General features: G+C 42.3%; 3 protein-coding genes across 6 annotated transcripts; 1 reads left to right on the forward strand and 2 right to left on the reverse strand.

Moving 5' to 3' along the window:
* Positions 1-4,853: 4,853 nt before the first annotated feature.
* Positions 4,854-5,102, reverse strand: LOC124689848. Its single transcript, XM_047223311.1, has one exon. It carries the CDS (start codon positions 5,100-5,102, stop codon positions 4,854-4,856), a length of 249 nt encoding a protein of 82 aa, XP_047079267.1.
* An 8,499-nt stretch (positions 5,103-13,601) lies between these two features.
* Positions 13,602-19,017, reverse strand: LOC124691900 (protein FLX-like 2). Of its 2 annotated transcripts, XM_047225181.1 has the most exons (5): positions 18,875-19,017; positions 18,106-18,789; positions 17,871-18,013; positions 17,663-17,763; positions 13,602-14,413 (listed from the first exon to the last, which is right to left on the reverse strand). In XM_047225181.1, exons 2-5 carry the CDS (start codon positions 18,699-18,701, stop codon positions 13,796-13,798), a joined length of 1,458 nt encoding a protein of 485 aa, XP_047081137.1. In that variant the 5' UTR covers positions 18,702-18,789; positions 18,875-19,017; the 3' UTR covers positions 13,602-13,795. The 2 variants fall into 2 exon arrangements, with proteins under 2 accessions (XP_047081137.1, XP_047081138.1); XM_047225182.1 differs by having other exon boundaries at positions 18,106-19,017.
* A 2,300-nt stretch (positions 19,018-21,317) lies between these two features.
* Positions 21,318-25,090, forward strand: LOC124691901. Of its 3 annotated transcripts, none has more exons than XM_047225185.1 (3): positions 21,318-21,344; positions 22,562-22,933; positions 23,002-25,090. In XM_047225185.1, exons 2-3 carry the CDS (start codon positions 22,614-22,616, stop codon positions 24,866-24,868), a joined length of 2,187 nt encoding a protein of 728 aa, XP_047081141.1. In that variant the 5' UTR covers positions 21,318-21,344; positions 22,562-22,613; the 3' UTR covers positions 24,869-25,090. The 3 variants fall into 3 exon arrangements, with proteins under 3 accessions (XP_047081141.1, XP_047081142.1, XP_047081140.1); XM_047225186.1 differs by lacking the exon at positions 21,318-21,344 and adding an exon at positions 21,870-21,930 and having other exon boundaries at positions 23,014-25,090; XM_047225184.1 differs by lacking the exon at positions 21,318-21,344 and adding an exon at positions 21,871-21,930.
* The last annotated feature ends 2,728 nt before the right edge of the window (positions 25,091-27,818 follow it).

The following is a 27,818-nucleotide window of genomic DNA, read 5'->3' on the forward strand; positions in this document are numbered from 1 at the left end:
CCACTTCCGATGCGTGCTTAGTACCTTGATCCCGTACAGCATTAGCCTCGGCCAAATTTCTGACGAAGTAAGTAGTACGTACATTATTGAACAAGTATGCAACTTCTTGGAAACAAACTACCGCCATGATTCGATTACCAAGTTAGTAATGCCTGGGGTAATTAAGCACGTTGGGCAACCAAACCACGGTGAGCTGTTTTCCAAGAAAGAGAACAAAAGAAGTAGAACATCTAGTACGTTCCAAGTACAGGAAAGGTCCCCTTTCTCTGCGCTGAGAAAGATCTGCACAGCTCTAGGACAGTGCGCGGACTGCTCTCCTCCGTCCAAACTTGGCCCTAAAGCCTTTCCCCGTCTTGTTCCCGCTCCACTTCCTTCCCGGAAAGAACGTACGAACCGAGAGCCTTTGAAAATGTGTCGCGAGGATGGCCCCCCGGGCTTGTTAAGTGTGCATGTGTGATTCTCCTTGAGTTAGGAGCATATTAGCATCGGCGATTTTGTAGCTTGTCAGATTCCTTAAGCAAAGTCTAGCCGATCGATCGAAGTTACTGGGAACTTCGTTAGGCCTGGAAAAGAGCGTGATTTTTTACCGCGTGCATAATTATGAAAAGCATATAGCCTGTGGAGAATTTGAAGATTGAACTTTTCAAAAGAAAATATGGAAGACTGAAAGAGAGGTTGGGAAATGAGATGGAAGCATTATGCCGCCGAGTGTCTTCCAGTTCTTTCTAAGAAGTGTCCTTGCTGGGAGAGTATCTTCTGCAGTAACCGGTCTCGTCCGATCAACGAGCGCCTGCCACTTCAGCCACAGTTAGTAGGATTGGAGGAATCGTCACACGATCTGCAGAACCCTGACATAGTCGCATATATCCCTGTAGGCTGTAGGTCACAGAGACTGCTTGCAGTCGCAGTTTGCAGATAAAATATCTTTACCTCCACTTCTTCCCCGGACGGCATTTCAGCGATTTCTCGGGGAAGATTCAGACCAGCCAGCCTTCGTAGCTTTGGTGAGATCTGTGGATTGGATAGTAATCATTAGTCAACAAACACACACATATCAGCCGGAGCACATCAACACATAAATATACCGCCACTAGCAAGTAGCAAGGCATGATTCCGATTTCCGGGCAACTGGGGCAGAAGAATTTGCCGCACATCATTGTTGGCTTGTTCTTATCTATCAAAAGCGCTGCTTGCCGTCGAGGAGAAAAGGGGTGAGGGAGAGGGCTCTCGTCTACCTGCCGGGGGGATTTGATGCCCTGTCTCATGTCCCCCCTACGTACGTAGCTAGCGAACATTTGTTTCCTCCGGAGCACGAGGGATCCGGGGAAAGAAAGGAGGAGAGTTCAGAGACAGGTTCATGTGATCATTATTGGCTTGCCGGGAAATTTTTGAATCTCCCTAGGTCTGCGCTGCTTCTACGAGGCTAGATCCCATTTCATCGTTCCTTACAGCTCCTGAAGAACGGCGCCACATAGCAGGACGTGGCACGTCATTTATCGACACAAATGGTATCATGAATCTGGAAATCACTTTCAGTCAAATTTCATCAAAAATCACTAAATTTCGGTAGACATGAAAGTAACTAAGTTGCGGTTATAATATTTGAGACATAAATTTAAATAATAAAGGATTTGGTGTATTTGAACTTTTAAAGTAATTTTTTTGGGTGTTTTGGCAGAAATGCAGAACGACTGGACTTCACAGAAATGCAGGACGACTGGATTTCACAGAAATTAGCATATCCCACACATCATCGTTCCTCAGAACCCTTCTGCGGCAATTAGCAGGGAGTGGCACATTATTTGTTGACACGAAATTGATAAGGTTGTTTGACGATAGAAGATAGTATAATTTGACATAAGATGGTCATGGTAAAAAATTGCAGTAGCTTCCACGTCATAGTTCATATTACTGTGGCCAAATAGTAGCAAGAAACATTGATTGATCTCATGGTAAAATGAATGGCTCTTAAGCCTTGAACTTTTTTATAATGCTTGAAACTTAAATTTTACTGTCCATGGTACATATAAGTTTGCTGGAACTTTAAAGAGCTATCTGAATCTATGGTATCTTGTTTTGCTCTGATTAGAAGCCATATATTAAACAAAGTATATATGAGCCTTACTAGACCACCCTTGACGAAGATAAAATTTACAAGTAGGTCCAAGGGAAATTTTTCGATCTACACAAGTTGAGAGCATGTCATGAGCTACCTCGATGACACACCCTCTCCGCCTCTCCGGACCCAACAAATTGTCTGCAACTCTGAACGGAACATCACGGAAGTGATGATGATCTGAAGCATGGATTGTTGAGCTGGAGAAGAAGACGAAGGACGACGAGTAGATTCAAACCCATATCAATGCCAGAAATGTCGTCAGGGGATCTTTATTGATGAGACAAAAAAAAACCAACCAGCCCTCATCGAACCGGGGTGGGGTGTGTGTGTGTGTGGGGGGGGGGATGAAAGCAGCCACACCACAACAGGGAAATTGCCGTATGAACTTATTTCACTGCACCGTCACCTCACCGCCTTAACGGACGACACATGGCCACCAAAACTAACCCGAAAATCCATTGGTCTCCATCGTCTCTCGAGGCTAAAACCGGTCGCCTGAGGCAAGCGAGACCGACACAATTAGCTAACGAGGACATGCACTTTGTGGTGTCTTGGGATACAAGGGACTCTATTTATGGCATAAATCTACATTACGGCTGGGAGAAATATGACTTCCTAGAGGATTGAAACACTTGCATATTTTTTTAACTTTGGCTGCAATTGGATGAAAGAAATTGACAATATCTAAGTCCACTTGGACCATGGACTTCTTCTCTCGGTTGTATCAGAAATTTCGGACTTGTAACAACGAGTGCTTTTGCTACTAGTGCGGAAGCATATTCGTTTGTGTTTGTGAGCTCGTTTGTTCTTGACTCTGTTGTGGAGAGGTCTTGATTACTGATTGTTGGTGTTATACCAATACTCAGTGAGAGATAACCATATATATTGGCTTAGGGGTGTAAACAGATAGGATAATTTCCGCACAGAAACCGGCATTGAATTCGTTTTAAGGTATCCATATCCGATTTTATAGGATCCGGCGGATAATGATATTCGATTCTGAAGTGGTGCTCCGGATATGTTATAGGATACGGTATAACAAATAGCATGCGGATATGGATTATCCAAAATTTAATTAGGATAATTCGAAGGGTTAGAACCGGATAATCCAATTTTTGAGTCAAAAGCAAAGGCCAATCTTGAAAGGTTAGTAGTTATTAAGTTACCAAATTCATTTGGCGGATCATGTTTATATCTAAATTTCTAACAATTCTTGATTTTTAGCGTATTATGTCTCTTTCTTCTTAACTGCACAAGACTAAAAGTTTAAATCTCTCTCAAGATTTGCAAGAATATAACGATCTACCGATGAGAGCATATATCCGACTATTTTTGTTTCCGGTCCGACTCTGCTCCATTTCCGATTAGAATCCGCACATCTGATATATCCGCATTTGAATCCGAAACCGATCAATATCCACTCCGATCTGAATCCGAGAAAAATATATGGTAGAGGATATGGTATGAGCAAAATCCGGTCCGATCCGTGTACACCCCTATATTGGCTCTACTTGTCACTTGTCAGGATGCGTGAACTCTCTCTAGTTAAGGCGTTGGAAGCAGGCATTAAGTCAGCACCGCAAGACATTTCATTAAATCCCCACTAACTAGTCAGTCAGCGCTTTCAACTCTTGTTTTAATCTATTCACTCATAACTCTCTGGATAAATTGACAAAAACGGAAGTTTTAAAGCCATGTGTTTGGTACCAAAGGTTTTTTTTAAAATATTCTTGAAATAATGTGGTTTCCAAAAATACTATGTTTTAAATATCTTGAACTACAATTTTATATACCATGGTATTTACGGTATCTCAATATCTTTTGAAGTGTATAAAATTGGGTTTATTACTGTTTTTTTTATAACGACAGTGTAAGTTGTCTAGGGATGGAAATGCTGTGGTTTTAGAAAAACTTTAGTGTCAAACAGAGCCTGAAGTCAAAAGAAAACTGCAAAATGCACACCAAATTCAAGAGAAACATGTAGAAAATGCCAAATGCAAATTCAATTGATTTTTCTTCTTCTGTTTTTTCAAGTAACCTGGGGCTGGAGAGAAACCAAATTAAATGAGTGAGATATTTTGCTCTGACTTGGACTCGGATTCTTACCTTTTTTTCCTTTCCCTTTATGCAAAGTGCCATGCAACTGGCACCCTAATTATATATTTGTACCTAGATTATGATTTCCATGGGAAGGCCACGTGTAGCTCACGTATGAGCTGAATCATGTCGTGTAAGAACCGAGAAATGGTTAATTCTCTTCAGTATCCAGATTGATTATAGAAATCTTGTTTACTCTTTTTGACAGATGAACTGGAGAGTTACTCCTGATTAGTTTGATCATCAGCAACCTCGGTGTCTTTGTTGTAGTAACAAAAGATGGGTAAATTAACGGGCGCCTTGCATGCATGCCCTTATGTCTGAAACTCTGAATCAGCAACCAGCGCATCACTTAGGATCACCAACCTTTATCGATCTTGAACAAATTTACATAACACATATATATACATATATACTGCACACGCCAGTACTAACATTAACCATCCGCCATCTGAATTGCTAATTATTCATTGAGCTCACCCTCGCGATCAAGCCGCGCGCGCACGCGCAGGCTAAAGAGAGAACTAAGCGAAAGAACCCACACACCAATAATAACCAACCCACATGGAAGACAACCATTTAGATCTTGATCCTGCCCTGCGTCGCAGCTCCGGTAGACCGGTACGGTCCGCCGTGCTCAGCCGGCGATCACAGCTCGAGCGGCGGCCGAGGACGGCGCGGGCGTCTGCGGCACGACCTCGGACTGGTAGCGGTGGAACTTGGCGATGTAGATGCCGGCCTTGTTGTCCACGTCCCGCTCGCCGACGTAGTAGAGGCCGTCCTCGTCGCTCGGCCGCACGCGCTGCGGCCGCCGGCACCCGGCCGCCGAGTACTCCTCGTGGTAGTACGCGCCGCCGGACGTCGACGAAGAGAAGCACCCGCCCATTGTCTTACTCTCTCTTCGATATCTCTGGTAGCTTGCTAGCTTTGATCTATCACGGCACTAGCTAGGAGGGAGTTGGGGGTTCGCTGATTCGAGTGGCAGGCGAGTGGCGCGCGTTTTATAGCGGAGTTGGGCCGAGAGCTAGCTGTAATGGCGTACTTGGCTCTGCGGTTCAAGCGGCCGGAATGGAATCCGCACGTTATAATATTCGCTGCAAGTTGCAGCGCGTCTCCGACGGTCAGGATTGGTCTTCCTCGGGGAAGCGTGTGATCTATTTTACACTGTAATTCACGCTCGCTGGGTGCCGGCGGTGAACCATTCTTTTTCCTCATGGACTTGTCACTTGTCTGCGGTGCCGTGAAAATCGTGGTACCCCTGTTGTCACAGAGAGTATTCTCGAAAAGCGGATCGATCCACAGAAATGGTGACAATGAAAAGAAACAAGGGCTTTGAATAGCGTCGAATATACATACTCCCTCTCACGAAACATGTCGAAGGTTTGTCAAAATTTAAACTTATCTATTCAGTGTCTAGATAAAATTTAAATTTTGATTAATCTTCGGCATGTTTCGTGGGACGGAGTGAGCATTTCTTATGAATAGTGTCGTCTGATATTGTACTGTGCTAGCTGCACCATCTCATTTCTCTCTCACAAACTCGGTGCATGCTTTATGATCTCACCATGATTCTCTTAAATTTGTAAAACAAAGAAAAAGTACTTTTCGCTTATTTGAAACTAACTTGCATGTTGACATGTTTTGACAAAAAATATCAATAATAGCTAGATTATGTTCGCTAATATGCGGATTATCACCAATAGGTTACCAAGTTATAGTATTAGTTACCATGTAATTGGACATCACTCTTCACCAATGGACTTGCATGATAGTTTCTATGGGCAAATACCATGACGATGGATTTGGTGCTCCCGAGCACATTTGCGACATCCCTTTTAGAACAAAAAGTTTATGTTTAAAAAATTATGAGAAAAGCCAGTTGTGTACATATGCTCGTATAATAAGTATGTACAAATTTTGTAAAAAATATCCTTGTTTATCTTTTTAAAATAAGCACAAGAATGCGTCTTGAATAGCAACTTTTTGTACATTGAATATGTTCTTTTTTCAAGGGAGAAAATATAAATAAGTGTGCACTCAAATAAAAATCTGCACATAATATACTCAATCACTTGCGCATCTGAATTTTTTGATAACCTTTTGAATAATGGTTAAATATGATTTTAGTCAGAAGCAAGCTCTAGAGCTCACCTAGGAATTAATGTTGGTTACATTTCTTGTTTGACACTTGAATACTCACAGTCTCACACTCTAGTTATTCTATGTTAATATTGGAATGGGAAAAAATATAAAATATTACATGATAACTATACACTACCATCGCGATAACTGTTCGTTTGTAATATGTCAAGCGCAATATTATAACCTAGCAGCTAGTGATGATGAAAAAAATTCGTCGAAGCAAAACACCACAAGATCTTATTTTGATATAATTATTGGGATGAACTCAAAGGTGTATCAAGCGAAGTAAAATCTTAATCCCTTTGAAAGATATTTTGCTATTTTTTTAGTATATCCATAAGTTTTCAAGTGCATTATATTGACAAGGTGTTTTTTATCAGTTGAACTCTCGGTCCCCACTAAAAATGAAATGGAACGGAATAGGGCCTCCTTCGGAGCTTTTGAACTTTCAGAGATTTTTGTAGAAAACTGCTAGATATTTCACAACTCTAACGCGGGAGTAAAACCACCATAATAAATCTGTAATAATGCACGTTGCCTCTGAAAGCACCACTAGTAGAAAAAAGGTCTTCCATATCAACTCATTAGTTTCCAAATACTTTGATCCGGAACTAATGGGGTTTTTAGTCCCGGTTCTGCTGGTGAACCGAGACTAATGCTCCGGCCGGGACTAAAGGGTACCCTTTAGTTTCGGTTGGTAACATCAACCGGGACTAAAGGTTTTTCTGGTTTTTTACCCCCCACGGACCCTTCACCCCCACCCCCGGGCCCCCCGCCCCCTGGTGGATCGCCTTTTTTGCTTTGTAAAATACAAAAGAAAATGATAGAAAATTCAAAAAATAAAATGTTTTCAGATTCTTGTACGTTATGCAACCTACTATTCGGTGAAATTAAGAAATTCGAATTTTCACCTTTGTTGCAAAAAATGTTTGAAAAATGATAAAACCGCATTAACTTTTGCATACGACGTCGGAAAAAAAAACGTACAATATATCAAAATCATCGTGGGAAAAAGTTACATCCGAATTCACCAATTAGGCAAATTTTAGATTCTCAAAATTCCAAATGAAAATACAAAAGCAAGAAGATTTTAATTTTTATTATAAATTATGGATTATATTTTTTTTATTTTTTCAAAAAAATAAAATTAATAATTGCATCCTGCATAAAGATTACTATTACTTTTACCCAATTTTTAGATTTTCAAATTTTTAGGTTTTAGGTTTGGCAAAAAATATTTAAAAAATAAAAAATACAAATAATACAAATTAAAAAGTTAATGTCTATTTATTTATTCAAGATTATTATTACATCATTACTTTTGTTTATTAAAATAATTATTTGAAAATCAAACAATAAAGAGATGTGACATCGACCAACATGTTAATAGGATTGATATGATACTAGTATCACATACATGCGCGCGAAGCACTTGGATGCGGGACGGAGTGGAACTCGGAAGTTAAGCGTGCTAGTGCTAGAGTAGTGGGAGGATGGGTGACCGAGCGGGAAGTTTGACCACGAGTAAATAATTTGACTAGAGATAAGTGTAGTTAGAGATAGAGACTAAACTATGCAAATAACTGAAATAATAGAAATACTGAAAAAAATAGAAAAAAATTGAGTGAAAAAAATTAGAAAAATTCACCTGGAGACATTTTCGCCCTAACGGACGGAACCCACGTGGATGGACCTTTAGTCTCAGTTCGTAAGCAACCGTGACTAAAGGGGGGGGGGCCTTAGGGATGGGTGACCGAGTGGAAAGTTTGACCACGAGTAAGTAATTTGACTAGAGATAAGTGTAGTTAGAGATAGAGACTAAACTATGCAAATAACTGAAAAAATAGAAATACTGAAAAATTAGAAAAAATAAAATTAGAAAAATTCACCTGGAGACATTTTCGCCCTAACGCACGGAACCCACGTGGATGAATCTTTAGTCCCGGTTCGTAAGCAACCGGGACTAAAGGGGGGCCTCGGGACTAAAGGGGGCCTTTAGTCTCGACCCTTTAGTCCTGGTTGCACAACCGGAACTAAAGCCCGTTATGAACCGGGACTAAAGACCCTTTTTCTACTAGTGCACATAGCCTGGCATTATTTTTGACCCTCTAGCTTGGCAATCACAGCTAGTCTCTTATTCTTTGACTGGCCAATCAAGGAACCGTTTTGTCTTTTGAACTGTCATGAAAACGTAGCCCAAGTGTGGTACACATGTGGCACTGTAAAATGCATATTTCCAGAAGGAGTGTTGAAACCAATTTGCAGAAAGTGCAGCAAGTTCAGGCGAACTTTTCCCTGCAAAAAAAGTTCAGCTGACTTTCAATGATACCATACCAAATTCAAATGAGGCTTGTAGAAACTAGAAACACAACAAATTCAAGTTGGGTTGAATTCGTTGGTGGTTTGTCAGTTAACCAAGGTTTAAAGCGAAATCCAGCTAGCTGACTGAGATATTTTGCCCTGACTTGGACTTTCGTTCCTTCCCTTTTTGTTTCCCTTTGTCGAAAGTGGCATACACAACTGGCACGTCCATTAATTTTAATTGGTTAATTGTAAGTTTTCCATAGGAAGGCCACGGCGTAGCTCACGTATGAACTGAACCTTCTCGTGTAACAACCAAAACATGGTTAATTATCTTTGGTCGCTGGAGCTTATCATGCATTCTGCTAGTCTTTTAACTTTTAAGTCGTCAGAATCCAGGCTAGTTGCAGAAATCTTATTTACTCCTTTTGACAGATGAACTGAAGTACTTACTACTAATTAGTTTGATGATCAGTAATATCAACTTTTGTCTGAACCAGCAAGCAGTGCATCACCAACCTTCATCCATGTTGAACAAATTTACATGCATATACATACTACATACACTACTGATATAAGTACTCATCGACTACTAGCATTAACCATCCCTCATCGTAATTACTAGTTATTTCTTACGAGCTCGCCCTCAGGATCTAGCCACGCGCACGCGTAGCCGTAGCCTAAACAGAGGAACTGAGCGAAAGAACCCACACACCAATATGGAAGACAACCATCTCGATCGATCTTGATCTCACGTCGCAGCTCCGGTCCGCTGTGCTCAGCCGGTGGTGGCGAGGCCTTGCGCGGCGGCGAAGGACGCCGGCGCGGGCGTCTGCGGCACGACCTCGGACTGGTAGCGGTGGAACTTGGCGATGTAGATGCCGGCCTTGTTGTCCACGTCCCTCTCGCCAACGTAGTAGAGGCCGTCCTCGTCGCTCGGCCGCACCCGCTGCGGCCGCCGGCACCCGGCCGCCGCGTACTCCTCGTGATAGTACGCGCCACCGGACGTCGACGACGAAGAGAAGCACCCGCCCATTGTCTTCTTCGGCTCTTCTTCTTCTTCTCTCTCGTTGCTAGCTAGTAGCCTCGATCTTGGCACTAGGGTCGAGTTGGGGGTTCGCTGGTTCGAGTGGCAGCCGAGGGGCGCGCGTTTTATAGCGGAGGCGGCCGAGCTGGCCAGGAAGGCGCCATGAAGCGAGCGAGAGCGAGCTAGCTGTACCGCTCGCGTGTGCGCCTCGAGCGGCCGGAATGGAATCCGCACGATATATTCTCTGCAAGTTGCAGCTCGTCTCCGACGGTCAGGATTGGTCTCAGGCAAACGTGTGATTTATTTTACACTGAACGAGTTACTGCAAGATTCTTCCGGAGGACGCCTCAGTTGCTTACAGAGAACCACTCTTTTTCTTCGCGGACCTGCAGGTCTGTCCGCAATGCTGCGAAAATTGGGGCGACCATGTTGTCAGGAGCAGTACTGGACTGAATTTCCAGGAGCAGATCCGTGCATGAAAAAAAGAAGGCCTTGGATAGCGCATGAATTCACAAGAATTGCCAATTGTCTATCACAAGAATTGGATTTAAAATTTTGCGGCATGGTAGATGAACATCGTGTCTCGTGTCAAATTTTGTCATTTGTTTCCGAAGTTCTTCACGACATTTTGGAGGGTTCTGGATACACTGGCAATCTTTTACCCTCTAGCTTGGCGATCACAGCTACTCTCTCTTTCTTTGACTGGCCAATCGGGATCCTTGTAGTCTTTTGAACTGTCAAGAAACCACTTAATAATCTGCATCTCAAGTGCGGTACACATGTTATACTGTAAAATGCATATTTCCAAAAGAAGTCTTCAAACTACCACTGTTTTTCTGGACAAATCTGGCTGCGCAACACTACATTCTTCCTCAGATGTGAAATGTCATGAATAAATAACTGCCAAGCATAGGAGCAGAATCCCAGTTGAGCTCCGACAGCAGTGACTTTGTGTGCACCATCCCAGTTGAACATCTTGAAAGTAAGTAAATTCAGATAAGGGGGCGACTGTTCAGATAAGGAAGCTTACAACGATAAGCCAGCATCTTAAGAGTCACTAATACGTTTAGTCACTTCACTGCCATTTTATAATCTGGCTTGGCAAAAGATTTGGTCTAACCCTTTACTTCTGAGCCAATAGTACAACCTCCTGTTTAGAAGAACCTTAAGACAGACAAGTCTTGATTAGCACGCAATTCGACGATCTCGTGCCACTAATCAAAATTCCACAAGAAACGAAAAACCGATACAAAAGGGTACTACCATTCACATTGCTCCAAACCTCTACCATCTTCGGTGCCTAACAAAGAAGGCAAGCAGAAGTTTCATAAAATTATTCCTACTTACTTCACCTTCACCACATGCCATATATCCGTGCTTATGTATCCGTACAGCATTATGTTATGGTTTAAATATCAGTATACCACTGACTACCAAAAAGGATCTATCCAAAAAGGAAATTAATTATGGAACGTAAACGATTCCAATCACAGAAAGATCTGGCCTAATATGTGCACTGCACAGTGCAAGCTCTGCTGGCCTACAACTCCCAAGTCTCCTACTGCCGTCCACAGCTGGCTTTGCCTAGTTCAGATGAGCAGGGAAGCCTGCAAAATGCAGGATATCGTCACTTTTAGCCCGTGGCTCCATTACTTAATTTAGACGTAATGCGTGCTTGCTGTAATCATAGCGTCGAATCGATCATAACAACGAATTTTAGGCAGAATCCCAATGATGTGCAGAGATCTCCAGAGTTGTTAGGCGAGGGCTAAGCATTTAGATTAGATATATAGATAATGATCGATCTGGCCCTAATATAATTTAGATTAATCGGATACCCCGTGCAGTAAAGCTGTGCCATCTATGTCTTTCTGTCAAGTTGGCATTGGAAGGGGTAGCTAGAGATGAGTCTTCACTTAGGAAGTACATGGCTTCAAAAGAAAGATAGCAATCATAAAGAAAAGAGAGGATATTGAGATATTTCTACTCTTTAGGGCCTTATTTTTGAAAAGCAAAGTATTTATTTAACACTTTGTATCAAACCGGTACTAATTTATCACATCCTTTCCTTTTTGTTTGTGTGCCAAACAGACGAAGAATAATAGAATCTTACAAATAGTAGTAACTACCTAGAAAGCAAGAGATATCACTACTTAGAGGATATGGAAGGCAAAAAAAATATCCCAGTTCAGTTGTCTGGCACAGGTGTGCAATTTGACAGGAAAAACATTATTAAGAAGTTAGTGCTCTCTTTGCTGAAGTAAAAAATTTATCAACTGCCAGATTTAGTAAATTTTAATTTCCCTTATAGGGATCTCTTTGGTGGAGTAATATTGAATCAACTGCCTAATTTAGTAAAGTTTATCTACTTTATAGTGATATATTTGCATTAAATTTAATCAATTGCCAGATTTGATAAAATTTAATTTATACTCATCTCTTTGTTGAAGTAAATTTTAATCAACTGCCAAATCTAGTAAATTTTAATCTACTTTGCAATGCAGCCTATCTATATAGGCAGCATCTCATGTGTAGGCACTAGGCAGGCAACATGGATTTTCATTGGCATAACCACAAATGTAAAATAATAGAAGTCATTTTCAAACAGATATAAAATCAAGTGGAAGTGGTTTAATGGACCAGCTTTTCTTAAAGCTATTGCGTTACCGGACATACTAATGAGTGATTTGAAACAAGTTGAATAATTGAATAAGCTCCTACAGTAGGATTATACCTTATCGACCACATATGTTGGCAGAAGAATGCCTTTATAAACACTAAACAAAAAGCACCCCTCGGAGAAAGAATGAAAAACAATGAGTTAGGCAGTGAGCCTTTTTCATCCTCCAATTGTCTTGAGAGCTTCACTTCTACCTTCCCTGGGAAAAGCTTCTCTTCTTTTCATCTCTATCCCGTCTGATCATGACCTCCGGTTTGTACCAAGTTCAAACTTCAGACAGTATAGGGCCTAATATATTCCCCTGTGTGTAGAGTTGGAACAATTTCAGTCTTTTCTGTTCTGCTTTCTGTAAAGGTTCTATGAATTTATTCTGCTCAAGCCCCGTTAGAGGCTTAGAACCATCAACACAGCAGTAGTGCGGCACCAAGAACATCGGCTGGAATTTGACGACTTGGTCCAGAGATCTTTTCTGTGAATCCATGACCACCGAAATAATGGCTGCGGTGGATTTTCCCTGTGATTTCACCTGATACACTGCACTAGACTGGATTCATGGTATTATCAACAAATGGGGATGTAAAATGTTCCGTTCAATCTGTCATTCTGCTGCAACTTGTGAACGAATGGATGGCTATTGCGAGTGTTCACTCTATGTTCAACTTGGATACACAGAACATAAATCTGACAATGTCTGTCTTTGCAGGTAATAATCGAAATTAATACTTCCTCGACACATCAAGATATTATGTATGTGAGCATCGCTTCTACTCTTAATATTTTCATGGACAAGTATATACTGATACCAACCTTTAATGGTACCATTTAGATGTTGCTCTCGCTAGATATGTTCTAAAATTTTCATTTCAGTTTCAAACCAATCTGGAGGATCGATGCAACACCAGGAGTGCTGCATCCATATTCAGCAAAGTTACTTCATTAATATGAAATTCAGTCAAACTTCTGATTATTGCTACACAACAGAAAGCTGTAGCCTGTCATGAACTAACAAAACACCCAAACTGGCTACAGTATTAGCAGCTGGCTTCTCATATTACCTTACACGCAACAACCTCAATTGTCAATCGAGCAAACATCATTTAATAACTCAAGAGTGACAATTAAACAGTACAACAGTATTCAAGATTTCCAGTATGGCTACTTCTTGTCTAACCTTGAGGCGTCACCATCTCATAGAAAATGATTTCAAACCATCACAACACTGAACACTTGTTTCAAGAAGCATAACCATGTCAGAACCAAATGCTTGCACATATAATCTTTTACAGATTGCATGGAATATTTGTATAAGAAAAGTAAAACAACAGTTTGCTGTTCTGGTAGCTGCAGAAATGAAACTGGATTCAGGAAACAAATCGGCACCATGTCACTTTTGCCAATAACACCACATCAAAGTACAGATATCACCAGTTTATTTACGCCCATGTGTAGCTTGATAAGAACCACCAGTTTTAGGTGCAGCTTGCCCAGATCCATAGGCCAGAGGCTGTGCACCCAACCCATAGGGTGAAGCCCCTTGTGTTGGCACAAAGGGTGATGATGCCTGTGCTAGTCCATAGGATGGTTGCATCTGTGCATGCGCGTATGGAGATGGGGCCTGTGTTTGTCCATATGATGGTAGTGCCTGAGCTGAGCCATGAGGACGCACTGCTGTTGCGCCATATGATGAAGACGGGACTGGCCCAGATGCATATGATGCTGGCACCTGTACAGATCCATAGGTGGGTGCAGCTGGAGCCCATGCATGCGAAGGTGGTGTGGCCTGGCTTGATCCATAGTAACCAGCACCAGCAGTACTCCCATGAGCAGTTGGAGCAGCTGCATGAGCTCCAACCGCAGGTGTTCTAGAAACATCATATCCGGTGGCGCCCCTTGATGCATCATGGCCCCCAGCTTTTGAAGAACTGAAGCCAGCAAGACGAGAAGTGTCATATGCATTGCCTCTTGCTGAATCAAATCCAGAACGGGGAGCATTTCCAGCTGGGCTTCCGCTTAAAGGATCTGGCATACCAGTAGGGGGCGTCCTAGCCTGGATTGACATAACAATTTGATTGTTATTAATATACAAAGATTACTCCAACAGTTAATTAGAAAATCTGAAGACAAAATTCTACCATCATCTCCTTGGAAAGAAAGTAGAAAGTAGAATAGACGCTTTTTTTAATCCATTTTTGCATAGCAGCATAAGCATATTAACTTCAAGCTACAAATGGAATGCACTCAAGCTAGAAATGGAATGCACTCAAGGGGCAAGGCTGCTAGCCCAGCTTTCATTTACGTTATTTGTATTTTCAATGAAAGCTCTGCCTCGAACGCAAAAGTGAAAACAGGGGTTGAGCCAGATCCTTGATTCGAAAGTATAGAATTATATATGTCATGGTATACTAATTTGGTGGGCACATGAATTCTTTGAGTCAAATGAAATAGTTCGTAGAACTCAGCGCCATACTTCAAGTTTCCAATCACACGAAACAAGCTTAGTAAGAACAGGAGATCCTGGATGCTCGAATAAATGATATTAGTTACTAATCAAAGAAGGGAAAATATATAATATGTAGATTTTTCTTCACAGATATGTTGGATTCGTATTTATGAAGTACTTTCTTATAACCATATCTGTGTAGTTATCAACAACATACTGTAAAGAAATTAACGGTAAAGGTTCAATTTAGGGCACCATGTAGGGCACCATGCCAAGTCAAGCCACGCCTTTTACAAAGCAACAAGGTAAAAAAAAATCTGAGAAGTCCGAAAATGTCATATGGGAAACAGGAAATACTATGAACAAAATAGTACGTGCAAAAGTTACAAAAAGGATAAATAAATGCTTGATACACTGAAACTCATGACTAGCAAAGGTGAAAAAATTGGATCTACCATGGACAAAGCGCCATGTTCTGTAATTAGTAAGGTATTGGCCTACGTAGTGAAACCAAGTACTTAACTTGGCAGATGCCAAGCATGGCAGATACATGAATAAAAATAAACTACGCCATTTAAGTGCTCCTAGCAAAGCCTACGGCGTATTTTGAGTGGTCAAAAGAGTTAAGGAGGCTTCAGGTTATGAAACCAAGGAGGTTCAGGTTATCCCTACTTAACGCATTGGAAATACTAGTTTGTACTTTCAATGACAACTCTGCCTTAAGCTTGCATTTGCGTTATTTTGTATTTTCATTTTTCAATGACAACTCTGCCTTGAATGCCCATGAGAAAACAGGGGTTGAGCCAGATACTTGATTCAACAGTATCTACGTCATGAAACACTAAAATATGGTGGGTACGTGATTTCTTTGATTTAGATAGAATAGTTTGTAGAACTTGGTGACATACTTCCAGTTCAAATCAAATGAAGCCAGCTTGGTAAGAACAGGAGATCCCTAATGCGCAAATAATTGCCTCTTGTACTTCAATTTAGTGAGGTACTGGCCTATGTAGTGTAACTAAGTACTTAACTTGGCAGATACCAAGCACGGCAGATGCGTGTGTAAAAGTAAGCTACGCATTTAACTGCCAGTGTGTCGAAATCATAATGCATTTTTGAGTGGCCACAAGAATTAAGGAGCTTATATTTACGTTATTTATATTTTCAATGACAGCTCTAACTTGAATGCAAATGGGTAAACAGGGGTTGAGCCAGATCCTTGATTCGACAGTATAGAGTTACATATGTCATGGTATACTAATGTGGTGGGCACGCGACTTCTTTGATTCAAATGGAATAGTTCATATAACTTGGTTCCATATACTTCGAGTTTCAAATCACACGAAACCAGCTTAGTAAGAACAGGAGATCCTGGGTGCTTGAATAAATGATATGTAATCAAAGAAGGAAAATTATATAATATGTAGATTTTTCTTCACAGATATGTTGGATTTGTATTCGCAAAGTACTTTCTTATAATCATATCTGTGTAGTTATCAACAATATAATGTAAAGATATTAATGGTAAAGCTTCAATTTAGGGCCATACCAAGTCAAGCCATGCCTTTTAAGAATCAACAAGGTAAAAGATCTGATAAGTCCGAAAACGTCATATGGAATACAGGAAATACTATGAACAAAATAGTACGTGCAAAAGTTACAAAAATGATTAATAGATGCTTGATACCTCAGGAAAGTCGTGACTAGCAAAGGTGAAAAAATTGGATCTACTGTGTACAAAGCATCATGTTCTTTTATTTACTGAGGTTATTGGCCTACATAGTGTAACCAAGTACTTAACTTGAAGATGCAAAGCATGACCGATACATCAATAAAAATAAACTATGCATTTAAGTGCTCCTGTGTTGCAAAACCTAAGGCGTACTTTAAGTGGACACAAGAATTAAGGAGATTTCAGGTTATGAAACCAAGGAGGTTCGGGTTATCCCTACTTAACACATTGGAAATACTGGAAATAGTTTGTGCTTCCAATGACAGCTCTGGCTTAAGCAAGCATTTGCGTTATTTTGTATTTTCAATGACAACTCCACCTTGAATATCTATGGGAAAACAGGGGTTGAGCCAGATACTTGATTCAACAGTATCTACGTCATGAAATACTAAAATATGGTGGGTTCGTGATTTCTTTGATTTAAATGTAGTTCGTAGAAGTAGAACTTGGTGCCATACTTCCAGTTCAAATCAAAAGAAGCCAGCTTAGTAAGAACAGGGGATCCCTAATGCGCAACTAAATGTCTTATGTACTTTAATTTTGTGAGGTATTGGCCTAGTGTAACTAAGTACTTAACTCGGCAGATACCAAACATGGCAGACACGTAAAAGCAAGCTATGCATTTAACTGCTAATATGTTTCAAATCATAATGCATATTTTGAGTGGCCACAAGAATTAAGGAGGTTTCAGATTATAAAATCAAGGGGGGCAATGGAAGAAAAAAGACCATGTTATCCCTACTTAATGCAATGGAAATAGTGGAAAAGGTACGCAGAGTATGACTTATAAGTGCAACTGTGCAGGAGAACAAAGACACGGTAATTGTGGAAATAGAAGGAAAAAAAACATCAACAAATTCACATGCACGCCTTATATTATGCAATAAGATGGAGAAAATTAATGTGTTATAAGTACGTAGCGCCACATTCAAGGTAAACCCTAACTGAGCCGTGGTCAAGAGCTTAATGAGGGCCGAGACCAAGTCTACTCTAGAGCTCGACTCAACTGGACTCGAAACCACAGAATCATCTGGACAATACAATAATATACGTCACGTACTTGAGAAAATAATAAGTTTCTCAACTTGTGAGGCATCCATTTGGTAGGAAGTAAAGGTGCTCACCTGTGCAACCCCGTACCCACCATCATAAGCAGTTTGTCCAACAGAATGTCGGCTAGACGTACCACCATCTTTATGAGCAAAATTAGGATTGTACAAAGTGCCTACATATAAAAAAACAACAACTCATGGTAACCCAAAATAACTACAGTTGTAAACGGTAGATTTCTACGTATCTCAGCCTACAGAGTAATAGAATGAAATGACATACCACTTCTGTCATGATTAGCTGTGTTTGCCAACTCAGCGCGAAGCTTCTCCAACTCCGTAACCATGGAGTCATAGTTTCTCTTCATTACCTGCAGCGACTCGGAGTGGTCTATCTTGAGTTTCCTTTCATAGTCAAATGTAGCCCTGCAATTTAAAATGGTATTTACAAAGTTTAAGTCAATCGCACATTGAAGAAAAGTCATGCTAGAGAACAATTGCAGCACATGTCGACACACCTGAGGTGCTGGTAATCCTGTCTAGCAGCCTCAAGCTCAGCCATGAGCCCCGGAAGCTGTTGCGCCTCGCCAAAGTTCCTCTGCAGGTCTTTGTTCAGCTTCTGCGCATCCGCCGCCAAATGCTGCCTCACCGCCAAGAGGTTCTGCGCCTCGGCGTGCGCCTGCTGCAGTTCCGCCTTCACAGTCTCGTAATTCTTGAGCTCGGCCTCCATCTTGGCAGCCTTATCATGGAGCCCCCTCATCTCCTGCTCCTCGCCGGCCCTCGCCGCCTCCCCCTGCGCCTGCAGCCTCTGCAGCTCCTGCTGCGCGGCGGCCAGCTCCTTCCTCAGGGACATGTGGCTCGTGGCGAGCCGCTCGTTCTCCACCGCCAGCTTCTGCATCTCCCCGCACTGCGCGGCGAGCTTCTGCTCCAGGATCTCCGGCCGGGGCGGCGGCATCATGTCGTAGGGGAACTGCCCCGGCCCTGGCGGCTGGTGCATTCCCGGGCCGTACGGATCGCGGTGCATCATCATGCTGTGTGACGGGCCCGAGTCGACCCCCGGGAGCGGCCGGTGGTGGTGGTGGTGGTAGGGAGGCATGCGGCCCTTGCTCCCCATGGCGAATCGCGGCTACGACAACACCGGCTCCGCGATTCGGCGGTCAGCGCGTAGTACGCGCCCTTGATTTAGCCGACTGCAATGAACCCTAGAAGGATCAGGATACGGGACGGATTGATTGGGCACAAACGGAGCGGCGAAATTGAGGCGAGGAAGAGGATGAGGATGGGTACCTCGCGGTGGTCGGCGGCGGAGGAGGAACGTCGGGAGGAGGCGGGCCTGCTGCGGTTTTTTTTAGGGCTTGCGAAAATTGGATTGGTTCGTCGTCTTCGTTGCCGAGGGCGGCCGGTGACGGTGGAGGGCTTTCAGGTTGGTCTTCAAGGGGGGGGGGGATAATTTTGCACGGTGGCCCCTAGTGTTTCGACGTTGATGAGTTCTTTTCCTCACTCTCTTATGGCCAGGAGTATGTGTTTTTTTACTTTAGTCTTCCACATGGTAGATTTTTGAGAGACTATAATTCAGTTAGAGCATCTCCAACAGCCGGCCCTAAATTTTGGCGTTGTAAAAGCACTTTGCAGCGCGCTCTATCAATGTTTTGCGCGTGAGATCATATTCACCTCCAACAGAAGCTCTAAATTTTCAAGCTGTCAAAATTGGTAGTTGTTTCTGCGCGTGATTTTATACAGCGCGCTCTTTGCTGCGTGTAGATATAGTGCACGACATAGCGCTTTTGCCCCAAGCTCTATTTTACAGCGTCGGTTGCAGCACCTGTTGGAGCATCAATTTGTGCCCACGCGCTAAATCAGTCACTTTTTGGATACAGCGCTGGATAGAGCGCCTGTTGGAGATGCTCTTAAGTATTGCATTACTGCCTTCAAATCATGTGCAGAGCTGGCATCATTGATTTTTTTCTTCTAATGCACTTTGCTGATTTTTAAGAAGTATATCCACATGATAATATTTTTCTCTCGTGTGTCTTTAATGTAAAAAAATTAAAATTGTATCGAAGAGGAACGGTCTCGACGATAACTAGCCACGTTTACCCCTGCTCTCGGCTTTAATAAATAATAATAGAGTTGTCACATATAATTTGTGTAGTCGTTATATATACCAACTCACCATGAACCGTCTTAGAAAAGGAAAAGGGAGGAAGGAGACACAGATCTAGCCCATATTAAAATTTAACTTTAACCTTACATCGAATGCTAAGGGTTGGGGATATCGACGATTCTATGTCGGTTCAACTGACCATGCAACTTTTATAAATTCACCCCTAATGTTTATTAAGTCCCATGCAAGCCTATGGTGCTCTAGTTAAAATGCATATGACCACATTGCTTCATTTGTTGGCACAACCACTGGTTGGAGATATGTGATGGTGGAGGTATGCCAAGACGTCGATGAACTACGACACCGTTTTTTGTCGCACTTTCACTTAGAATGACATTAAAAAAGCCACATGACGGTACATAAAATAAAAAAACACGACTCCTGCGTTATAGACTTATAGCCACCCCTTTCTCTCTTTCTTTTGACTGCCTCATGGACGGACGAAACAAGGAAAGTTACAGAAGGGTGCAGTGAAGGCTCCCAAGTAGACAACAAGCCTCCACCCCGTCAGTCTTGTGTTGTCGTAGCGTGCCCTACTTCAATAAGGTATTACCTCGCCGATTTAAAAGGGGATGGGATATAAAATTTTCAGTTGTTGTTATTGTGTGATTTTAGATATTTACAATCTAAATACATCCATTCTCTATTGTAGCACCATTTAGACAAATTTAAGATTGAATCCTCCTAACATATCTCTTGTTACCACTCGAGTTTAATATAATACCATGACGTTTAAAAGGATGATAAAAAAGGATTTTTTTTTTTGAACTATCGCTTGCATGTTCTAGAGTTGAATGGCTTTAACTAGCTTTCTCCTAACAACACAAATAAGGACAATAAAAGAAGAAAACCAACCATATTCACATAGGCTACAAATAAGAAACTTTCTTTTCGGTATTTTGAAAAAATGCACAAGGAGACATTTTCTTGAAGTAGAAGATTGTCTTTTGGAGAAAATAGATGAGCTATAATAAAAAAAAATCAATATAAATATATATATCTACATTGCTAGAAGAAAGCAAAATTTGTTTGGCTCATCAAAAATTGCACTAAGATATTTTAGTCTGTGAAGAAAATACATTACTGGAAATGTTTACTTGGTTGTTACAAAAATGAGATCTTCTACTCCATTTTAGCCCATGAGAGCCATGTTGAAGGCCTGCAAGGACTCGACTGTAATTACCTAGTCCAATTCCAGCCCACAGAAGCAGGACAAGATTGTAATTCCTTCTTTGCGTAAGGACCTGATATTCTTCCCCAGCCTAGGGTGCGGGTGTGCACGAGCCCACATCGGCCAGTCCCTGCGCCCAAACCCTAGCCGCACGGCCGGATCGTCGGCGCCGTGGTGCCCTCTCGGGGTCTCCGGTAGCTCCACCCGCCGTCTTTCCCGCTCGACTCGACCTCGAATCTCACCTGCCCATTCGGTAACCCTAGTTCGGCGCCGGCGGCCGGCGTAGGCGTGGGGCAGCAGGCTTCAGTGGCGCGTGGGCCGTTGGGGCGAGCTGGAGTTGCGAGACGCGTGACGGCATCAAGCTCAAGCGAACAGCGGACCAGCGGCAGTGTCGGTCAAGCTAAGCTCAACTCAGCTTCAAGGTTCGATAGCAGGATCGACTACTTGATTTATTCCCATTCTGTATTATTATATCTTTATTATCACCTGGTGGTCTTTTCCAGCAATGTGTATTTCTCTGCTGACCATCGACGAACTAGCCTAAGTACAGTACTAGATTTCGATGGAATTTGTGCCTTTAAACGGCTACTGTGATCATAAGGCCGCGAAATTGCAGCCAATTTTGTTGTGGTGGTGGCTCGTGAGCTGCCGAACGCAAGGGCCATGGCTGCCCAGGTGCTCCTGTGTTTTGTCTTACCCTAGTTTTTTTTAACAGATATGCACATGTAGGGATTTCTTTCATAGAAAGTTCATTGCTTCATGTATGTTTGATGACGCCCGTAAATTTATGTTGTGGCTCATATGTACTATACACTTGTACATAATATATGGCAATGTGCTTTTACTAATACAATGAATTTTGGAACCATTCCTCCCATCCAGGTGGTTACAGTTGTGCAAATTGACGAACCACCAAATATTGGGTATTTATGTGACAACCAAAAGAAAATTGTCAGAAGCCAAGGACTAAAAAAATATTTCTCTTTACCAATCATAAGTCTCCGTATGGTAAGTTAGGGGAATTCCAGCAACATGCATGGAAGATATTTATAGATTAGGGCTTACATGTTAAGCCCTTTGAGCATCATTAATTTGATGTTTGCTACCAAGGCCAAATTAATCGAAACTAGCCAGGAATGGTATATCCCTGAATTTGAATTTGTTTGGTGGGATCTTGTGTTAGTAAAGTGATTTATCGTTACATATCAAACACTCGCTAACTGAGTTTTCTATATGAGCCAACTGAACTGTATTACAGTTAATTAGGATAAGCTGTCTAAGAATTATTTTCTTATTGTTTTGAATATTTTATACAAAATCAAAGTTTTGGAAACTCAGTCAAACCAAATTCTCGATTTTTAATGCCGCGCTAGCCGCTAGTATGTTATTCTATATTTAGTTCACACAGCTGTTTCTCTGTATTACTTAGTTAGCTCTTTTGAGAGTTGCCAAAAAAAAAAAGTTAGCTCTTTTGATGATGGCCTGCTAGTTTTAGGAACAAGTTTATCACTGTGCAGTATTGCAGCATAATTGTTTCTTCAACTTGAATAAGTGCCCACTGAGCAATTTTTAATAAACTGCCATAAATGGTTTCCATTCTGGGGTAACTTATTAAGCATAAATCTTATGAATTCTGCAGATCTTCTTAGAGGTCTTTGGATTTGCTATATCTTCTTAGGAAGGAGTAACTCATGGGGAGCAGGCAGATTGTTGCTGTTCTTCAAATAGGTGGAGAATTCACAACTGAGGATGATGGTCGTATGACCTATTCTGGTGGAGAAGCGCATGCGATGCATGTGAAAAGTGGTTGGACTTTTAAAGCGTTTAAACATGAGATATCTTCAACACTCAATAATCTCAAACTTGATACCTATGTGTTCAAATACTTCCTTCCAAGAAATAATAAGACTTTGATTTCAATTTCCAATGACAAAGACCTTAAGCGCATGGTGGAATTCCATGCGGAGTCGGAGACAACATACATCTACGTCATTAAGAAGGTTGACAACAGGTAGCTTTCTTACTGATATAAACATCCTTGTAAGTGTATTCTAGAAATGACATGATATATATTTGCAGGGTAATAATAAGCCCTGTAGAAGACTCCAGCACCCCTGCTGATTCTGCTATAACAGGTACTACTCCAGATGGATCTAAGCGACAAAAGATCTGCGCAAGTTGGGAGAATGCGATCACTGGAGTTGGCCAAGTGTTTGAAGGTCCAAAGGAATTCCGTGATGCATTACACAAGTATGCCATTGCACATAGGTTTCACTACAGATTTATCAAGAATGACTCTTCTCGTGTCACCGTGGAATGTACTGATGATGTATGTCCCTGGCGCATGCATGCCTCCAAATCTCCTGCAAAGAAGGAGTTCATGATAAAGAAGGTGGTTGGGAGTCATACATGTGAGTCCGAGACTGTCAAAAGTCATCGTCTAGCTTCTCAAAAATGGGTTGCTAGTGTTATTAAGGACAAATTACGTGACAGTCCAAACTACAGACCAAGAGATATTGCAAATGATCTCCAGCGTGAATACGGACTAAGCCTGAACTACTCTCAAGCTTGGCGAGGCAAATTAATAGCTCGAAAAGAACTTTACAGCCCACATGAAGAGGCATGCAATCAGTTACCTTGGTTTCGTGATAGAATTTTAGTAACAAACCCTGGGAGTGTGGCAACAGTAGTGGCATTGGAAGATTCAAAGTTCCGCTTCTTTGTTGCATTCCATGCCTCCCTTCATGGTTTTGAGCATGGTTGCAGGCCTCTTCTCTTTCTCGACGTGGTATCTGTCAAACCAAATAAGCATTGGAAACTACTGGCTGCTACTTCTGTTGATGGTGAAGGTGATGTGTTCCCCGTTGCGTTGGCTGTAGTGGATGATGAGAGTCAGGAAAACTGGCATTGGTTTCTTGAACAGCTGAAGGCATCATTGCCTATGCCTGGAGAATTAACATTCATATCAACTGGAAAAAGTGGTCTGTGGAATGATGTTTCTCTAATATTTCCAGACAGTTATCATGGATACAATGTCAACTTTTTTATTGAAGAATTCAAAACACAACTGGATGGCAGTTGGAGTGAAGATGTAAAAGATATAATGGTCGAGCATCTTAAGAAAGCCATATATTCATGCACAGTTGATGAATTCAATCATTATATTGAACTCATCAAAGCTGAATCTGATAAGCTCGCTGAATGGCTTATGGAAGCTAAACCTGACCGGTGGTCAGATGCCTTCTTCAAAGGGTCGCGTCTTGGCCAATACACATGCAGCATTTCTGAGACAATTTCTGAGTGGATCCCCAACAGATATGAGCTCCCGGTAGTGCAGTTGCTTGATACAATCAGATGTAACCTGATGGAGACAATCTATATACGCAGGGAATCTTCCAATACATGGTCAGAAGTATTAACGCCATCAGCCAATCAGAAAATGCAGGAAGAGGTGAGCAAAGCTCTCTCACTCGGTGTTGTTTGCTCAGCTGAAGATGGAAACAGTAATGTGTTTGAAGTGTGTGATGGCTCGGTCTATGTTGTCAACATCGATACATGGGAGTGCAACTGTGGAAAGTGGCGTGCGTCGGGGATTCCTTGCCCACATGCGCTTGCCGTATTTGAGCAAACAGAACAGAATCCGCTTGACTACTGTGCCAAGTATTTCACAACAGAGTGCTACCGCATGACTTACGCCGTGTCGATCAACCCGATACCTGATGTTATCGTACCTTCTGCATCAGCTGACCTATCACAGGGCGTGGGGTTGCAACCATGTCCCATTCTCACCCGTCGCCAAGTCGGCCGACCCAAGGAAAAGCCAGCTGACCCTCGTATTACAATCAAAAGGGCAGTGCGCTGCAGCAGGTGCAAGGGTTATGGGCACAACAAAGCAACTTGCAAAGTCCCTCTCACAGTTACTGCTGCGGTCAGTTCTCAGGTGTAAATCATGTTGATAGTTGCCTTTTATGGCCCTTTATTTATGAATGAACTCTAGTGGAACCTTTATGTGAAAACTTTTTTCGGATGCGGAGTGTTACCTTGTTTGTTTGATCATAGCCTGAATTGTGTTGTACTACTGCGTCATTAGGTTACATTGTTGAACGCCTTGATGATATGATTCCCAGTAGGCACTAGGCAGGATGGGGAGAAAGCTTTTGAAGGTTGAGAACTGATGCACATTGTTATCCATTTCTGGTCGTCCCCAAGCCCTGATTTCATGATTGTTGTTTGCTGTTTTACGTTCCCTTTTCAGGATGGGGAGAAAGCTTTTGAAGGTTGAGAACTGATGCACATTGTTATCCATTTCTGGTCGTCCCCAAGCCCTGATTTCATGATTGTTGTTTGCTGTTTTACGTTCCCTTTTCATGACCTTGTGCAAATCATTCTTTTTTTTGGGGGGTGAAACATCTCATATATTGAAATCAGACAATACAATGTTCTGATTACAAATATCTAGCACATCATCTGGAAGAGGCGGCACCCACACATTGACCTCCCCAGACCGGACAGCTAGCTTAGCTAGGTCGTGAGCGTCTCCATTCAGATTTCTCCCAATCTACACTATTTCACAACCAGAGTATAGAGATCTAGTGTAGCTAATGTCCCTGTACACAGACCAAATACTGGAAGTGATAGATTCCGGTGAGTTTGTAGACTTGACTGCAGTAGTAGTACAGTCAGACTCCACCCTGGTCACTTTCAGATCATGATCCAGACCCAGCTTCAGGCCTGCGAGGATGGCTCGAGCTTCTGCTTCTTCAGCACTGGTGCAGTCGACGATGGGCAAGCTGACAGCCGCAACAGGGTATCCCAGGCAATCGCGGGCAACCACGCCGATAGCTGCAGCGCCGGTGGATGGGCTGAAGGCCGCGTCAACAATGATTTTGATGTCTCCTTCCTTCAATTTTTGCCTCTCTTGTCTGCCATTGGTCTGCAGCCTGCTTTGAAATGCACAACAATCGTTGTCAGAAATACATAGATTTTTTTTACCTTCCGAATCATTCACTTCTGAGTCTGGCTCATGTAGACAATTTGCATAGTTTAGGAGGAACGACGTTGAGTTGTCTCCTTCCCCTTTTCATGGATGATGTCACATCTAAGATGCCAGGATCTCCATAGAAGAAGTAGGACAGGAGCACGTTAATTGGCGCTGCAGTTTGCCAACAGCACTAGGAGCCAGTCTTGCCCAGTTTTCCTGAAGCAGTGAGAAATTCTCTCAACGCTTTTGCCTTTGTACAGGCGACAGTGGCATGGAAGCTATCCTCACAAATAGTGCAGGTGCTATGTGTCTCGAGGGTTCTTCTAAACTTGTTTCGCTTGGTTGCCAGGTTGTCGCAGGCAGTGCGCCACCCGAAAACTCTCACCTTATTCGGAACATGGGCAGACCACACGTGCTTCCATGGATAGCTTTGGTCAGTAGCTTGCCGTTGTATAATATCTTGGGATTCGTATGTGAAATATATGCAGTCGGGTGCAATTTGTGTACCATAGTTCCACCAAAGGTCCGAACTCCAAAGCCTGGTTCATGGTTGTTAGCACCCGTTTTAGGACACCTGTCGGTTATGTAAGCCGGATCTGTTGAAGACTAAAAGCACGATGGGCGTATATCGTTTCAAGCCAGATTTGGAAGCAGGTTAGAATTATAGCCATCTTAGTCCCAAAACAGAATCACTGCCACTTTGGTTAAGGCAGAATCATGGTCACCTTGGCCCAAGGCGGATCCATATTCACCTAAGGTTCAAGGCGGATTTGGCCACCATATGCCTAAGCTAGCTTGGTGAGACTTGAAGAAATTCAGGAGTTATGCCGAGGAGAAAGACCAGATGAAGTTACCTTAGACCCAGGCTAGAATGTTGGCCAGTTGGTCCCAAGGTGGATTCATGTTCAAGACGGAACCATTGAAGCTGAAGAAGCTAGATGGATTAGTCGGATGGCCACCTCAGTCCTTAGGCGGATCCATAGTAACTTTGGTTCTAAGATGGATCCTAGACATGGTGGATTGGCCGCTTCAAGCGTATGGCGGATGAAAAGCCATCTTGGAGAGGAACAAAGAGCGCTACAACTTGAAGATATCAAGAAGTCACGCCAAGAAGAAGGTCAAATGATTTAGGTCGGAATTTAGCCACCTCAGATTTAAGATGGAACTGCCCGAAAGACAACATAAGGAGATGTTAGTCGGATTGTCCTCAAGATGATCCCATATGGAAAAAATCCCAACACGAAAGTTATTCGTATCGTAGAAACGTAAAAAGTTGCTTTTGAAGTATCGTAGAAACGTAAAACTTTCCTTTTGGAGTCATCTGGATCCGGTTTACTATGCGACCCTGAGACTTGACAAGATTCGGTAACTCTCCGCCTGATGGATCTGACCTGAAGCTGAACATGTGCTTCTAGATGCCACGAGATGGCCTTGGACGAAACAATGCTCAACATAGAAGTTGTTCGTGTCATCAAGACGTGCACCTTTGCTATTGGACTCATCTTGATATGTCCTACCGTGCGGCTCACAGAGCCATGACAAGATCCGGGTAACCAAGTCTTCTGTCCGACGGATTCGATTTGAAGTTGAAGATGTGCCTTAAGACGCGTCAAGATGGCTTGAGATGGAAAAGTGAACAAAATGAGAGTTGTTCTTCTCTCCGGGGGCCTCAATTTTACTTTTTCAAGCATCTCCATGAGAGTTACAATGCAATTTTACTTTTTGAGCCAGGACAAGAAGCAGAACAGAAACATAGTCAGATCCGGATTCTATCCAAGTTAGGTTAGATCTAAAGATTTTGGACGGAAATTAAAGTCATTTTTTTGCAGAAAGTATAGAAAAATCCCTTACTTGTACGGGAAGACCAGCCGTATCATATATATGTGAGAAGTGATGGACGATTGAATAACACCAA

Source organism: Lolium rigidum, chromosome 2 (assembly GCF_022539505.1).
Source record: "Lolium rigidum isolate FL_2022 chromosome 2, APGP_CSIRO_Lrig_0.1, whole genome shotgun sequence".
Lineage (NCBI taxonomy): Eukaryota > Viridiplantae > Streptophyta > Magnoliopsida > Poales > Poaceae > Lolium > Lolium rigidum.

Bases quoted from the DNA above. Each gene is read 5' to 3' on its own strand.
- LOC124691900 (XM_047225181.1), bottom strand. From the start codon at position 18,701: ATGGGGAGCAAGGGCCGCATGCCTCCCTACCACCACCACCACCACCGG. The intron at 17,764-17,870 runs GTATGTCATTTC...TTTTATATGTAG, and splicing joins AGCTAATCATGACAGAAGTG to GCACTTTGTACAATCCTAAT. The intron at 14,414-17,662 runs GTGAGCACCTTT...ATGTCAATCCAG, and splicing joins GTGGGTACGGGGTTGCACAG to GCTAGGACGCCCCCTACTGG.
- LOC124691901 (XM_047225185.1), top strand. From the start codon at position 22,614: ATGGGGAGCAGGCAGATTGTTGCTGTTCTTCAAATAGGTGGAGAATTC. The intron at 22,934-23,001 runs GTAGCTTTCTTA...ATATATTTGCAG, and splicing joins ATTAAGAAGGTTGACAACAG to GGTAATAATAAGCCCTGTAG.
- LOC124689848 (XM_047223311.1), bottom strand. From the start codon at position 5,102: ATGGGCGGGTGCTTCTCTTCGTCGACGTCCGGCGGCGCGTACTACCAC.